This window comes from Nematolebias whitei, chromosome 18 (assembly GCF_014905685.2).
Source record: "Nematolebias whitei isolate Nwh7 chromosome 18, NemWhi1, whole genome shotgun sequence".
Taxonomy (NCBI): domain Eukaryota; kingdom Metazoa; phylum Chordata; class Actinopteri; order Cyprinodontiformes; family Rivulidae; genus Nematolebias; species Nematolebias whitei.
In genome coordinates, this window is record NC_056515.1 from 8,136,295 (window position 1) to 8,151,368 (window position 15,074).

General features: G+C 44.0%; 1 protein-coding gene across 1 annotated transcript in view; it reads left to right on the forward strand.

The window, feature by feature from the left end:
• The window catches only part of grk3 (G protein-coupled receptor kinase 3), a gene marked incomplete at its 5' end in the record, with an annotated part of 191,892 nt that overhangs the window by 122,884 nt on the left and 53,934 nt on the right, over window positions 1-15,074 (forward strand). The window contains 1 exon segment of the mRNA XM_037692311.1: window positions 6,430-6,560. Within this exon segment, the coding sequence (XP_037548239.1) occupies window positions 6,430-6,560 (131 nt within the window).

Consider the following 15,074-nt stretch of genomic DNA (forward strand, 5'->3'; position numbering starts at 1 on the left):
GAGGGGCTGAGTGAATGCTCACCCCATCCCACCTCGTTTCGCATCGGCGATCACACTGCTCCCGGCCGACGGCGCCCTCAGGGGTTGCCCAGCGTAACCCAGGAGGCGGCTGACATGAAGGGACCCCTTTTTTCTACGTCCCACGCCTTTCCCGCCAGTTCGGATGATCCGGCGGGAAGGTTGTTTACTGGGTTCCATTCCGGCTCACCATCTTGATCCATATGGCCTCGTGTTCCAAAAGGACGTCCTACGGGCGAGGCCCCAGACGGTTCTTTCCTGGTAGATTGGGGGAGCCGGTCTCCACAGTCCGCACCCATCACCAGAGTGGAGGGGTTCACCGAGCGGGGCTATCCCTCAGTACCCCCCCCCTTGAGCCAAGCCTCGCGGAAGCTTTCGGAGCGAAGCTGTCCAGGTTGGAGCAGCGTCTCGTCCCTCCTAGGAAGCACGACCAGACGGTGACCACGCTTTCCAATCGAGCCCATCAATGTGCTTTTCAGGCAGCCGCAGCTAACAACAACGTGGCGCTGCTAACATATAGCATGTCCAAGAGGCTGGAGGCCGCAGACCTGCCTGAGGAGACACAGAGCTCCCTCTGTAAGGCAGCCGACGCCATCCTCAATATGTGTGCCTCTTGTATGGTTTGCCTGTCCAGGATTGCAGCGTGGATGACAATGATTCAATGATCCACCTAGCTCCATCACTCCCCCTCGCTGCCGGAGAAACTGCACAAAGACCTGATGGAGGGCCCCATCACAGCGGACGCGCTGTTCGGGATCAATTTCCAAGCTATGCTGGCGAACTCGAAGCAGTCGGAGAAGGTGTCAGAGGCTGTGCGCCACCTCATCAAGCCGCGCAGCTCATCCCGCCCCCCGGCCCGCTGGAGAGACTGTCGTGAGCAGAGGCAGGAACTACGACGTTCCACGGCTGCGGTGGCGTCGTCTCGCTCAGCTCCACCACCAGCCCCACCCGTCAGAGACCAGCCCTCTTCATCCCGGCAACCAGCAGTTCAGCGTTTCCCCAGAGATCGCCTGCAGACAGCGCTCTGGGCAAACAAATTGCAGAGCTCAAGGGGGAGAAGATTTTAAAAATGACGGTCTGCGGAGGGTGTGTGTAAAAGTGACACGAAAGTTGAAATAAATCATCTTTCAATGATCAAGTGTCTGTTTCTAGCCAGTCTGTAAGCTCGGATGAACTCACAGCGGCTGCGCACACATCCTCCACACATAACGAGCCGGTGTCCTTAAATAAAGTTTTTTTTAAAACTCACCGTCGCTCCAAGACATGACGAGACGCTCACACGACACGATGGTAAGCAAAATAACTCGTTGTCAACCCGAGCTGCACGATCCTCACCCAAGTGGTGTCAAACGCGCACTCGTGCGATGCAAACAGCCTTCATCCAAACGGCGCTGCGTTGTTGATGGTGCACACACAGCTCCCCAGCGCTCACGGGCTCACATCGGTATAAACGTGGGACCGCAGGCTGGGTCTGGTGAAGGTCCTCGTTTCTCAGCAAGAGCAACACACGTCTCACCGAAGCAAACGCGTGCGGCCGCGACGCGGGCAGCCTTCACCCACCGCGTCTCAGCGCTTGGCCGCTCACGGCAGCATAAGCATGAGACAGCTGAACGAACCCGGTGACGAGTCTCGCCTCCAGCAAGAGCGGCGCGCGTCCCTCCAGCGAGCGGCGTGTGTCCCTCCAGAGAAAACGTGTGCTCCCGCGGGGCTCGCAGCCTTCACTCCAAGAGCACGGCGTAGATGAAGTCACGCTCTCTGCCTCTCAACGTTCGCACAGCGACGTCGAACGCGCAGTCCCACGGCGTCATCAGCTGACACGCTTCGCCTCAGCACACACCGGCCCACCTGTACATGAAGGTTGGTCTGCGGTCCGAACGCTGCGCACGGGCGCCTTCAGAGCCTTTTCGAGGAAGCCTCGCCTTGGGTCACGCGGAAAACATTCCCGCGACACATGACGGCAGTCGAGGCGGCAGACTGGTGACATCTGTACAAAACATGACACATCACTTAAACGCACGTCCACTCCACGAACGTTACGCGGAGTAGCTAAAAACATGCTCGCCGGACAGATGGATGGACAGGGTGTTATGCAAAGGTTACACGTTACAGTTTGCAACCCGACCCCCTCCTTTCGGAGGAGTTTTAGAGACGGTCCTGTCATCACCAGACCAAATCTCATCCCTAAATGCAGAAGTCCAAGAGCTTCTGATAAAAAAAGTAATCTCCAGGGTTCCCAACGGAGAGGAAAACACAGGGTTTTACTCACGTTATTTCCTGGTTCCCAAACGGACCGGAGGGATGAGACCGATTTTGGATCTGCCAGCTTTCAACAAGGCGATCATGGACAGACCGTTTAACATGTTGACAACCAGACAGCTGTTGGACAACATCCAGAGAAACGACTGGTTTGTTTTCCGTCGACCTAAAAGATGCTTGTTTTCACATACCGATCATCCCAAAACACAGAAAATTCTTGCGTTTCTCCTTTCAGGGGATGAAGTATCAGTACAACAGGCTGCCGTTTGGGTATTCCCTCGCGCCTCGTACGTTCTCAAAGTGTGTGGAGACAGCCCTGCATCCGTTACACGGTGCAGGGATGAGAGTTTTGTTTTACCTGGACGACCTGCTGCTGCTGTCACGCTCCAGACAGGAAGCAGTGATGCAGGCGTTGACATCACACCTGTTAAATCTGGGCTTCGCCATAAATTGGAAGAAAAGCTCGATTTTCCCGGCCCAGACAATTGTTTATCTAGGAGTGGAGTTAAATTCAACCACCATGAAGGCTCGTTTATCACAAACGAGAATCGACATTTTAAAAGACCAGCTCCGCCACTTAAGACCTGGCAGAGTGGTAACAGCCGTCTCCGTCATGAAGCTGGTAGGAATGATGTCATCAGCTCACACAGTGGTCCCGCTGGGTTTATTACACATGAGACGCCACCAGAGATGGTTTGTGCGTCTGCGTGTGGATCCAGTAAAACAAAAGAGACGGATGATCACTGTTCCTCCCTCCGTGAGAGCAGACCTCCGACACTGGGGAAACACCCTGGTTCTGTTGGAGTGAACCCCCATCAGCAGACCCACGTCACACGTGTCAGTCTTCACGGACGCGTCGCTGTCAGGCTGGGGGGGGACATGCCTATCTCAAGCAGTAGGGGCGCTGTGGCCCCATCACACATCAGACCACATAAATGTTTTGGAGTGTTTCACTGTGCTGAATGTAATTCAGCACTTTGCTCCCGTGCTACAGAATCAACAGGTGTTGATTCACACAGACAACAAGGTGACTGCTGCGTACATAAACCAGCAGGGGGGTATGCGCTCTGCCCAGATGTTACACATTGCGCGAAAGCTACTGTATTGGGCTCACCAAAATCTGCTCTCTATCAGAGTAGTTTACATACCCGGTGTTCTGAACAAAGGGGCAGATGTGATGTCCAGGGGCGGCCCACGTCACAGGGACTGGACTCTCCATCCAGACCTGATGACTCAGACGTGGCAGAAATTTGGCAAAGCAGCTGTGGACCTGTTTGCGACACGAGAGAACGTTCAGTGTCAACTATGGTTTTCCCTGAGCCCGCGAGACGAACCACCGCTGGGGGTGGATGCGTTTGCCCCCAGCCCATGGCCCAAAATGCTTCTGTACGCGTTTCCTCCACCTCCTCTGATTTTACGGTTCCTGAACCGAGTTCAGGAAGAGTGATTGACAGCTCTCCTGGTGGCCCCCGAGCGCGTGAACTTACCATGGTTCCCAGTCCTGCAACGTCTACTGTCGGGGCACCCTTGGAAACTGCCGTGGAGAGAGGACGCTCTCCTCCAGGCAGGAGGAGCGATCAGGAGTTACCCAGAAATAGGCCAGCACCTGTGGGTCTGGCCGCTGAGCGGATCCGCTTAGAGAGGATGGGTCTCCCACAGGATGTAGTGCGCACAATCCAGGATTCACGTGCTGCATCTACCACAGCGCTGTACACATCAAAGTGGACAGTTTTTTCAGCGCTGGTGTACAGAGAAAGGTGTAGAGGCCACCTCATGTCCATTAGGCGGCGTGCTGTCTTTTTCTACACAGGTGATGGACAGGAAGTTGGCTGTCAGCACGATTAAAACGTACGCTGCAGCCATCTCTTCCTGCCACGAAGGGTTCGGAGACAGAACAGCTTTTAATCACCCGCTGATGAAGCGGTTTCTAAAAGGTGTATAGAGACGCAGGCCTGTTTCACGCCCACTTGTTTCACAGTGGGATTTAATGCTGGTCCTGCGAGCCCTGATCAAGCTCCATTTGAGCATATGGATCAGGTTCCACTTAAATTCTTGTCTCTTAAAACAGCCCTGCTGCTGGCTTTAACATCCGCTAAGAGGGTGAGTGATTTATCTGCCATCTCTGTCGCTCCGTCATGTCTTAGAATTCAGGCTGACGGCAGCTCAGCTGATTTAAGACCAAACCCAGCTTTTATGCCTAAAAACATCACAAGCTCTTTTAAATCAAGAGCGATATCGTTGGAGGGGTTTTCCCTCCTCCCCACAGATCAGAAGAAGAAGTATCTTTCCATCTTCTCTGTCCGGTGCGGGCGGTGACGTGTTACATATCGTTACACAGCTGTAATGCGCCAAACTCAACATTTGTTTGTGCATTATAGAGATGCATCTGCAGGTCGCTCGTTATCCACCCAGCGCTTTTCACACTGGCTGTGTGAGGCCATTTCTGAAGCCTACAGAGCATCAGATTTAGAGCCCCCTGTCAACCTCAGGGCGCACTCGACCAGGGATATCGCATCTTCGACTGCCTTGCATAATGGTATGACAATGCAGGACATCTGCACTGCGGCCACGTGGTCAACACCCTGCTCATTCATTCGCTCTTATCTACGTGATGTGACGGCCCGTTCCATGACACATTCTGTCCTTAGTGCTCTAACAGAATGAATATTGTTGTTTTCATGGAACTCTGTTTAAGCTCACATCTGTCTGCATGCTTCACAGTGTGAGATGTGTTATCAGTCACAAGTTGTGTCTGTTATTTTGGTTCTATTGTCACTAATCGGTTCATGACTATTGTTACCAATCAGTTCATTTGATTAATAATCAGTTCATTTGTTATTATTAATCTGTCTAAACTGTTCAGCCATGAATGCATAGTTACACAACATGCGTCTGTGCATGGCTCACATAATTACGCAACATGCGTCTGTGCATGGCTCACATAATTACGCAATGCGTAGTTACGCACATGGTGAGCTGAGTGACAAGACGTTTTTTGGACAAGCTTCTGCTTCATACGGTGTTCGAATGGACCCAGTGAGGCGAGGACCACATCTGCTTCGCCCTTAACCCACCAAGCGACAACCTTAAAGGGCGAAGCTTATACGAAATAGAACGTTGGTTACGTACTGTAATCCCAGATTCTATGAGTATAAGCATAGCCCTTTAAGCGTCGGGCCTCACTGGCTCCTAAATGGCTGAAGAAAAAGCTATTTTGGGAGCCGATTTCCCGCTCTTCACGTAATTTATACGGACCGGGTAGGGCCCACACAGCAGGTGGGCATGGACTAAATTTTTTCAGTGCAATGCTACGCATAACGGGTAAACCCACCAAGCGACAGCCTTAAAGGGCTACTCATACTCATAGAATCTGGGGTTACAGTACGTAACCAACGATCTCTATCGTAGGCTACATTTCTATCGTTTCTACCATATACCGTTTATATTGCGCATTCCTAGCTGTCAGCCATCTCTACCTCAGTGCCTTTAATGATGAGAGGCTGTGATGGGGAGAGTAACAAAGGTTATTATTGGAAATTTGTTACATTAAAATCCAAGATGGCTGCCCCATCATTTTAGGAAACCATGCTTTCTAGTTTTCATATTGCTTAAGTATAGTTTCCTCCAATGACTGGGGTGGCTGAGGATTAATATATAGCAGCCAAAGCTGTCATTGGCATCCCCAGGCTCCACTATTGCAACTGCTCCCCCCTCTCATCAGTGACACCCCCCCCCCCACCCCAAACTCTCTTCTTGTACACAGTCTAACTCTTACCTGTTTGAATATCTTGCACCAAATATATTAAAATGTAATTCCCTGTTCCATTTCAGTGTAAAATAAACTTGAACTCATTTCAAAAACCACAAACATTCACTACTCAAATCCCCAGCATCAGTGGACATCAGTGTACCACTGTTTTTTATTTTTATTTCATTTTATTAATTATTTAATTCAAGACTTGTGGCTGCACTGTCACTGAGTTCATTAAAAAATTCCATGCAGTATTTTATTTGAAGCCATGTTGTGATATTGATTATTACAGTATTTTGAAATTAGCACTGGAAAAAAATAAAATAAAATTAGGAGTAATTGCTCCCCACAAATTGAAAACCACTGCTCTACATGTAACTACTGTTACATGTGTGTATTTCCAGGGGGAGACCTGCATTACCACCTCTCTCAGCATGGCGTGTTCAGTGAAAAAGAAATGCGTTTCTACGCAACTGAAATCATCTTGGGTCTGGAGCATATGCACAACCGCTTTGTCGTTTACAGGGACCTTAAGGTAGGTCATTGATCCTGATCTGAAATAAGACAAAGTCTTCAAAGTTTTGATTAAACTTCCTGTATTTTTTCATTCAATCTTTATTTCTACAGGTTAGTCTCATTAAGACTCGAGGACTCATTTACAAGAGAGACCTGTTTTAACAAAGAATCATGACAACAGTAGACAATCATAAAAAAAAACATATAAACTGAAAAATAAATGGAAGAAAATTATATTAAAAAACGAAACAAAACAGCTTCATTATAAAGCGATGTAGAAAACTAAAAACAGGAACATGTCTGCGGTGGTTTCTGCCATGAATTTGGCAGATGTTTGAAGTCACTTAGAGAGTTCAAGGTCAACAGGATACGATCACATCTTACACTCGTAGTGTGTCCCCTACAAACGCTGCTCCTACTTAAGCCTTCTTTATTTCCCACTGTGAAGTCAATCAGTCTTGCTGTTGTCCGAGTCTGTTTATAAAATATCTCCATACAAAATAAATGATCTCACAAACCACTGAACAGATTTTAATCATTATATGTACATGTACAGCTAATTCTTTTTCAAGATCGCTGGCACACCTGATTGACTTTATCAAACATAACTTAATATAACTGAGCCAGTTGTACAGGTATAAAGATAAAGTTTTGTGTGGTAGTAGCTCAGAACGTACTCTGAACGTTAACAGATCACACAATGGCTTTATGTAAAACTTTAGCGTGAGTGGCAGCAGACAACACTGTCCATTACTCCAAACAATGGTGCTTTCATATCTACCACCTCCAAAAGCCAAAGGTAAAAAATTGTTTGCCTGCTATTGCGTTCCTATGCGTGGTTGTTTGTTTTTGTGTGAACAAACCTCTAGATCAAACTTATTCAAGATGGTCGCCACAGCTAAGCAACTTTATCAAACATAGAAACTGGTTATACCTCAGTTTGTCAGAGTTCCCTGCAACTCTGGAAATCAGGGAAAACCTGGAAAATGACTTTCACATTTCCAGACAGGGAAAACTCAGGTTATTTGAACACTGGTCTGCTAACTAAAGATCTTTTTGAGATTTTGACATATGTGTGTATTCTGGTATCATTGAGTCCTTGTTCTGCTTCTACGGTGTACATATTACATGTATCCTTACTGAATGGCTACGGTGGCTTTTTAGTATCTGATGTTATACAATGCAATTAAATGTTTAATTAATTAACAGGTCTCTTGTAAATGAGTCCTCGAGGCTCAATGAGAACTAATCTGTATAAATAAATGTTGAATTAAATAAATTGTGATTATTGTATGCACGTACCAAAGGCAGTAAAGTACACTTACTCAGTGGTTTTTATTTGTCCGAGACAACTATTTTCGTCTCGGACAGCCAGATCTTGCCTAGAGGTTGTTCAGTGGACAACAAAATGAAATAGACATGGTTCTGTCACCACAACAGATATTCGTCAACTGTCAAAAAAGGTTGGGAGGTGGGTGGGTGTTTTTCTGTTTAAAAAAAAAAAAAATAATTAATCCATTTAATCTAATGATGATGCAGGGATTAAACTGACACTGCTTTTAACAAATAAAGAGAAGCACAGTCATAGTTTTACCCAATCAGAGCAGAGCAGAGCAGGGCGGGTCATGCTGTCTGATACACGGCAGGTGTGCAGTGTTCCTAACTCAGAGACACACTGCAGGTGAGAGCACCAATCAGAGTTTCCTGTACTATTTTCCAAAGTGATGATATATAATGAATTATTAAACGTGTTCTCGCGTGATAAATTCACTGCAGCTGGAGTAGATACGAGAACTGAAACACCACTACCCACTCCTCTCGGACCATGCCCCGACCTCCCAGGGATCTTGGTATCTAAAAGCTAACTTTGTAATAAATGTTAATATCTTTGGAGCATTATCATCATCGTACAGACATGTCCAATTTGCACGCGTGACTAAACTTCCTCAAAGGAGACGGTGCCGCTGCAGGAGCACGTTCAGCCTGATGTGTCTCTCATGGCGAGAGAGGGGACTGTGTCTTCTGCTTTAGTTTTTATAATAAAATAACAATAAAAGATGAATTATAACAAATGTGTGGGTAACCAATAAGTGTAGAAAATTTTCAGTCAGAAGATTTTTTTTCTGCTTTAATCTCTGCCTTAAATACGGTGCGAGGGCCTCTCTTACAAAGTCCAATGATGAGGAAGTTCCACTCGAGTAGATGCTGAAAGAGTCGGCCGCTCAGTAGCTTGGAAAATACAAGCTGACTGACTGAGAACATTTGTATATAGTAAACTTTGTATATAGTGCAATATATTATTAAATTACTTTTTCTTGAGCAAAGGTTGCAGACAATCAGAGATTTTGGCAGACAGCCAGATTCTGTGAAGAAATTTTTTTATTTGAACCCCTGCTTACCGTCATCTCTGAATGTGACTCTTCTCGTCTCCTAAGACGCTAAATTTAGAGCATTTCATGTGACTTGAATATCTCCTGGAATTTTAGGTTTTACTCAGGGAAAATTCAGAGAATTTAGTTTTCATGAAACGCTGGAGACCCTGTTAGTTTTACACATTTTGAGCTAGAATTTTGTGTGGTAGTAGCTGAGAGCTATCCTTCACACATTTGCTGCGTGCTAACAGATTTCATGACAATTTTCGTGTCATTTCCTTCAGAAGAATGGAGCGCGAGATTGACAGACGGATTGGTGCAGCGTCTGCAGTATTGCGGACTCTGTACCAGTCCACTGTGGTGAAGAGAGAGCTGAGCTGTAAGGCAAAGCTCTCTGTTTACCTTCTACGCTCCTACCCTCACCTATGGTCACGAACTGTTTGTAGTGACTGAAAGAATGAGATTGTGGACACAGGAGGTTGAAATGAGTTTCCTCTGCAGGGTAGCTGGACTCTCCCTTAGAGATAGGGTGAGAAGTTTAGTTAAGTTATCAGGAGAGACTCAGTAGAACTACTGCTCCTCCACATTAAGAGGAGCCAGTTGAGGTTGTTGGGGCATCTGGTAAGGATGCTTCCTGGGTGCCTCTCTAGGGAGGTGTTTTGGGCATGTCTGACAGGGAAGAGACCCTAGGGAAGACCCAGGACACGCTGGAGAGACTATGTCTCTTGGTTGGCCTGGGAACGCCTTGGAATCCTCCCAGAAGAGCTGGAAGAGGTTGTTGTGGAAAGAGATGTCTGGACCTCCCTGCTCAAGCTGCTGCCCCCATGACCTGGGAGGGAGGGAGGGAGGGATGGTTTAACTTCAACTCAGTCTCTTAAAATGATCTTAGTTTAATATTTTGACAGGAAAGGTTGCATTAGGCATTGCTTCAAAAAATGCTAGGCCTTGTAGTTTTTCGAGCTGCACAATGGGGTAATGTAATGTAATGCAATCTGTTGTAAAGCTATCCTAGCAGCTTCATAACTCAAACAAAGCAGCAGAAGCTGAACTGCTTCATAAAGCTGGAGAGCTGTTGACATTTCACTTGGGCTTCATTACTGCCCACAAAGCACACATTGTAATTAAATGAACTTTTGACCCCTTACTTCAATACCAAACAAAGATTAATCCTAAAGTATCCCTTAACAAGGGCATTATCTCTCCCTCTTTTAGCTGAAAGTAAAGCAAAACCTGTTTTAAAAATTAATCATGAGGGTGCCATGCTGGTTTGAGACACTGATTGTTTTCTTGGGATATCTTTGAAATACTAGCACCAATCTCCATTTGTAATCTGCTATTCTTTTAAATATAATTACCGTTTCATCATAAAGCTCCAGGCTTTTATTTCTTTAACTGCTTAGACCACCAGACCTTTATTAAAGATAATTTTGTTTCTATGCCTGGAATAGTGCACATACAAACCTACTCAAGGTTTCTCCACACACTTGCTGTATTTGGCCATGTTGCTTTATGTTCAGGAGTTTGTTCACATCATTATCTAGTGACTTTTTTCTCCTCACTTTTCACAAAAATGAGATTCAGAGTCAGGTTTTATTTGTCATGCACACCACATGTGTTGCATGTGGCAGAACAAAATTATGTACACAGGGTCCCAGTTACATCCAACAATGAAATGTAAAAGAAAAACAGTAATAAGATCTAAGATATGAACTAAGAAAAACTTTAACTAAATATACACTAAGCACTAGTAGTACAAAAACAATACGCCGAGCAGCAGCATGAACATCACAAACAATATTACATAGTACTAGGGTTGGACAATATGGCCAAAACTTTTATCACGATATATCTCATAATTTCGGTCGATAACGATATAATTTGACATCGATATAAACAATATAAAAGCCTCAGAAAAACTACAAAACTATACAAATAAATTAATGTTCACCTTTTATTTGTATTTAACCTTCAAAAAAAATGAAATCACTGTCAAATTAACATAAAATTCTCAACTTTGTCAATATTATTAGTTTTGACTTTAAACAACAACTTTAAAATTGTCAGCATTGAAATTCGTTGTTAATGAAATAAACTTTTTGGGTCTCGTTATTGATGAGAAGCTGACATGGAAATCTCATGTAAAATACTTAAAAATAAAAATAACAATCAACTGAATTACTGTATTATTACGGTGACATTATTTACATGAACGCTCCTACAAGCACCCTGCAGATGTTGGATGCTGTCTATCATGGTGCACTAAGATTCATAACTGGCTGTGATTATCGTACCCACCACTGCACCCTGTATTCACTGGTTAACTGGTCATCATTAACTTCACGCAGACTCTCCCACTGGTACATTTTCATCTTTAAATTACTTCTTGGTCTGCTGTCTTCATACATCTCCTCCTACATGTCTCTGCGTAAGTGCAGCTACGGTGTGCACTCTCAGGACATTATTACCTGCAGTGTTCCCTCAATGAGGACTGAACTAGGCAAGAGGGCCTTCTCCTACTCCGCTCCTGTTTCCTGGAATACCTTACAAAAACAATTGAAGCTCTCGACCATGACCTCTCTAAGTGGCTTTAAGAATCTGTTGGACTCCTGGCAGGGACCAATGCAGACATGTTCCTGTTTTTAGTTTTCTACATTCGCCTTAGAATCTAGCTGTTTTTGTGTTACCTTTTTCTTTTAGCCATCCTATTTGTTAAAAAAAAAAAAAAAAAAAGAGTTTTTGAATGACAAAGCTTTGTATATATTGTATAATGTAATAATTGTTCCATATTTAATCTATTGTAATGAAGTTTGGGGAAAAGCATGCAAAACAATTACAAATCCTATTTTTATTTTTACAAAAAAGAGCTATAAGAATTATTAGTATTTTGAAGCGCTATGGTCACCCAACAAATATATTATTTCATAAATTGAAATTATTAAAATGTTATGATTTGTTTGAATATAGTATTTTACAGGGCAGCACGGTGGCGCAACTGGTAGAGCTGCTGCCTCTCAGCGAACAGGTCCCTGGTTCAAACCCCGGTCCAGGGGCCTTTCTGGGTGGAGTTTGCATGTTCTCTCCGTGCATGCGTGGGTTTTCTCCAGGTACTCCGGTTTCCTCCCACAGACCAAAAACATGCATGTTAGGCTGATTGGTAACTCTAAATTGTCCCTAGGTGTGAGTGAGAGAGTGAATGGTTGTTTGTCTCTATGTGGCCCTGTGATGGACTTGCGACATGTCCAGGGTGTACCCCGCCCCTCGCACAGTGATTGCTGGACATGGGCACCAGTGACCCCCGTGACCCAAAATGGAATAAGCGGGTAAAGATAATGGATGGATGGATGGATAGTATTTTACAAGTCATGCATAAAGCTCATAAAAATATTAGCCCCAAATATTCAATTAAAATTTGTAAAAAATAACCTTAAGGGAATGTAAATGTTTGTAAAGCCTCCATTTAGAACTAGTCTGACGGAGCTGTGTTGTAATTCAGGGAACAGGATTATGGAATTGCCTTGATATCACCATAAAAATTTCTAAAACAATTTATATGTTTAAAAAGATGTTAAAGTTGTTGGAAAGGTTTAGTACAAGGTGAAGGATACCTGAAGTTTTTTTGTTTTCAGTTTGGAGATGGTTCAAGTCAAGGTTGTTGTTTGTTTGTAGTTATTTTGTATTTTTTAAATTAGGGGCAGAGAATAATTTTTTTCATCTTTCTGCAACCTTTTCATTCAATGTTTTTTTTTTCTTTCTGATGAATTTCTTTTATTTTGAATGAATGAATAAATGATAAAAACAAACAAACAAACAAACAAAAAACATGCAGCGCTGGGGGTGTTTCAGGGACACGTTGGCTCAAACTTATTGTGCTTCATCTTGTGACTCAGCATATTCTGTCAAGTGGAACAAGTTAGATGTTCCAACCGCTAGTTAGAACGACTCTCCGTCACATTTTGCAGCACACTGACTGAAACCTGCAGTTTATCGGATCTTAAAAAGCCGAACCACTTCCAAACCAGCGAATTAGTCTTTTCTCTCTTATCAGTGATGTCATCTGCTTTCTCTTCGCTTGTGAAAGCTTGTTCAGTCACATTCTGACGATCATGGGCACTCTTTTTGAAGCAAAAACTTAACGCGTGTTGGAGATTAGCCTAGCTTAGCCTGCTACCACTAACGCCTTCTGGACTTGAGCTCTGCGTAACGTTACGTCACCACGCACTTACGTAGTTGTGTCGCACCTTTTTCTGTCCGGGTTGAAACTGAAGTGGCCACTTCAACCCGAACAGAAAACGCTGTAATCCTATCGAAATATCGAAAATGTGCTTAAAATTCATATCATTGTTATTGAATAAAAGTATATCGCGAGATATATCAATATCGAATTATTGTCCAGCTCTACATAGTACAAATATTAATTTAGTATAACATTGCAGTCTGTCTTTGTTTTCCTCTAATCTAACATCTGCCCCATTTGTGCTTATACAACCACACCAAACCAGTGCAGGGTCATGCACGGGAGAAAAGCTCATTGGGGCATATTGTCATTACTATGAGTAAGTGACTTTTCAGGCTCCATTAAACACCTTTTAACAACATTTTGTCATTGCTAAGACGTCACTGCTTCACTTCTCTGCAAGCTCAAAGCAGTAAGACGTAGTATTTGTGTGCTATTACTGTAATATTCATAATACAAGCTAATAATAAATTTAGGAACATTTAATTTGACCTGGTAGATGTTGCAGCTACATGCTGATGCCGACACTGGTATATCATCGCATAGGGATGATATCAGGTTCAAGTGCTCGTACTTGTACTCATAGAAACACCCTGATACTTTTATGTACCACTTTTCACCACTTTTATACTGGATGATGTAATTTCCTCTTTCACTTTGCAAGTCATTTAAGACAACAAAAAAACATAGTGTAGAGCTATTTAAGATTAACACAGGTGATCTTAAGAAATATTCTTAATAAAAGAAATGTCTTTTAAAAGTCATTGTCTAATTTTTCCTTAACAACCTGGTATCGGTACTCAATATTGACAATTAGCCATACCAAAGTGCTTGTATTCATTCTGGAAGAAAGAATATCTGTTATTGAAACATCTCTTCTCAGCTGCTAGTACACCAAATTCTAGTTCAATATTTGGAAAATTGACTGAATTATAGTCATATTTGTGGTTTTAAGGGCAGTTGACTTTGGCAGTCATCTTAAATTTGGTTCACTTCAAAAGCGAATCAGTTGTAGATGTACAGTAGTTCCTCACCTCTTCACAGTTCGTTTATCGCGGACTCGCTCTATCGCGGTTTTTCAAAATACGAGTGGACATGACAATGATTGATGGATGAGCCGCACTATTGGCATGGAATATTTATTTAAAATAGATTATTTTTAATTATTTAGCACCTGCTGCACATTTGTGCAGCCCACACTGCAGGATAAACTTCCTGCTGCAGCTGATCAGCTGTTCTCCGTGCAGAGCAGAGAAGTGGGCTTGGCCGAGAGTGTTTGCTGGTAGCAAAGAGCAGATGAGGCAGGGAGCTAAAATAATGACATTCTGTGCTCTTTTAGAGCATTTAGAGTTTAGAAACATTGTTTAGAATATTGTAAGAGTGTGGGAAGGGTTTAAACGCCTTTTATACATATATATATATATATACTGAAATAAACCGCTACTTGTCATAGCTCTGCTCTCTGTCAGCTCCTCTGTCATGCTGCACACTCAGTAATCACTCAACTCATGTCACCTGTCACCGCTCATTATCCCACAGCTCCACCACCTGGTCCAGTCAGTACTTAAGTTCACTCATTCCTCTCAGTCTGGGCCAGATTCTCTATCCTGTCTCATCAGCAGTAGACTTTCCAGCATTCCATTGATTGACTCATCACGTTCATGACCCTTGCCTTGACCACGACCACGCTTTTGCCTCAGCCCTCGTCTGCTTTTGCTCATCTGATCAGGTACCGACTCATGCTCTTGTTTTTTGACTCTCTTTTTGGATCACGTACTGGATACTTCTGCTGAACAACTGACTTCACGGTATGAACTCTGCCTTTCCCTTCTGACTGTTTTTTGGATCACGGATTAAAGGTCAAGCTCATTCTGTATCACGGACTTATCCTTATCCCTGAATCTGATTCCCACAGATTCATTTCCCC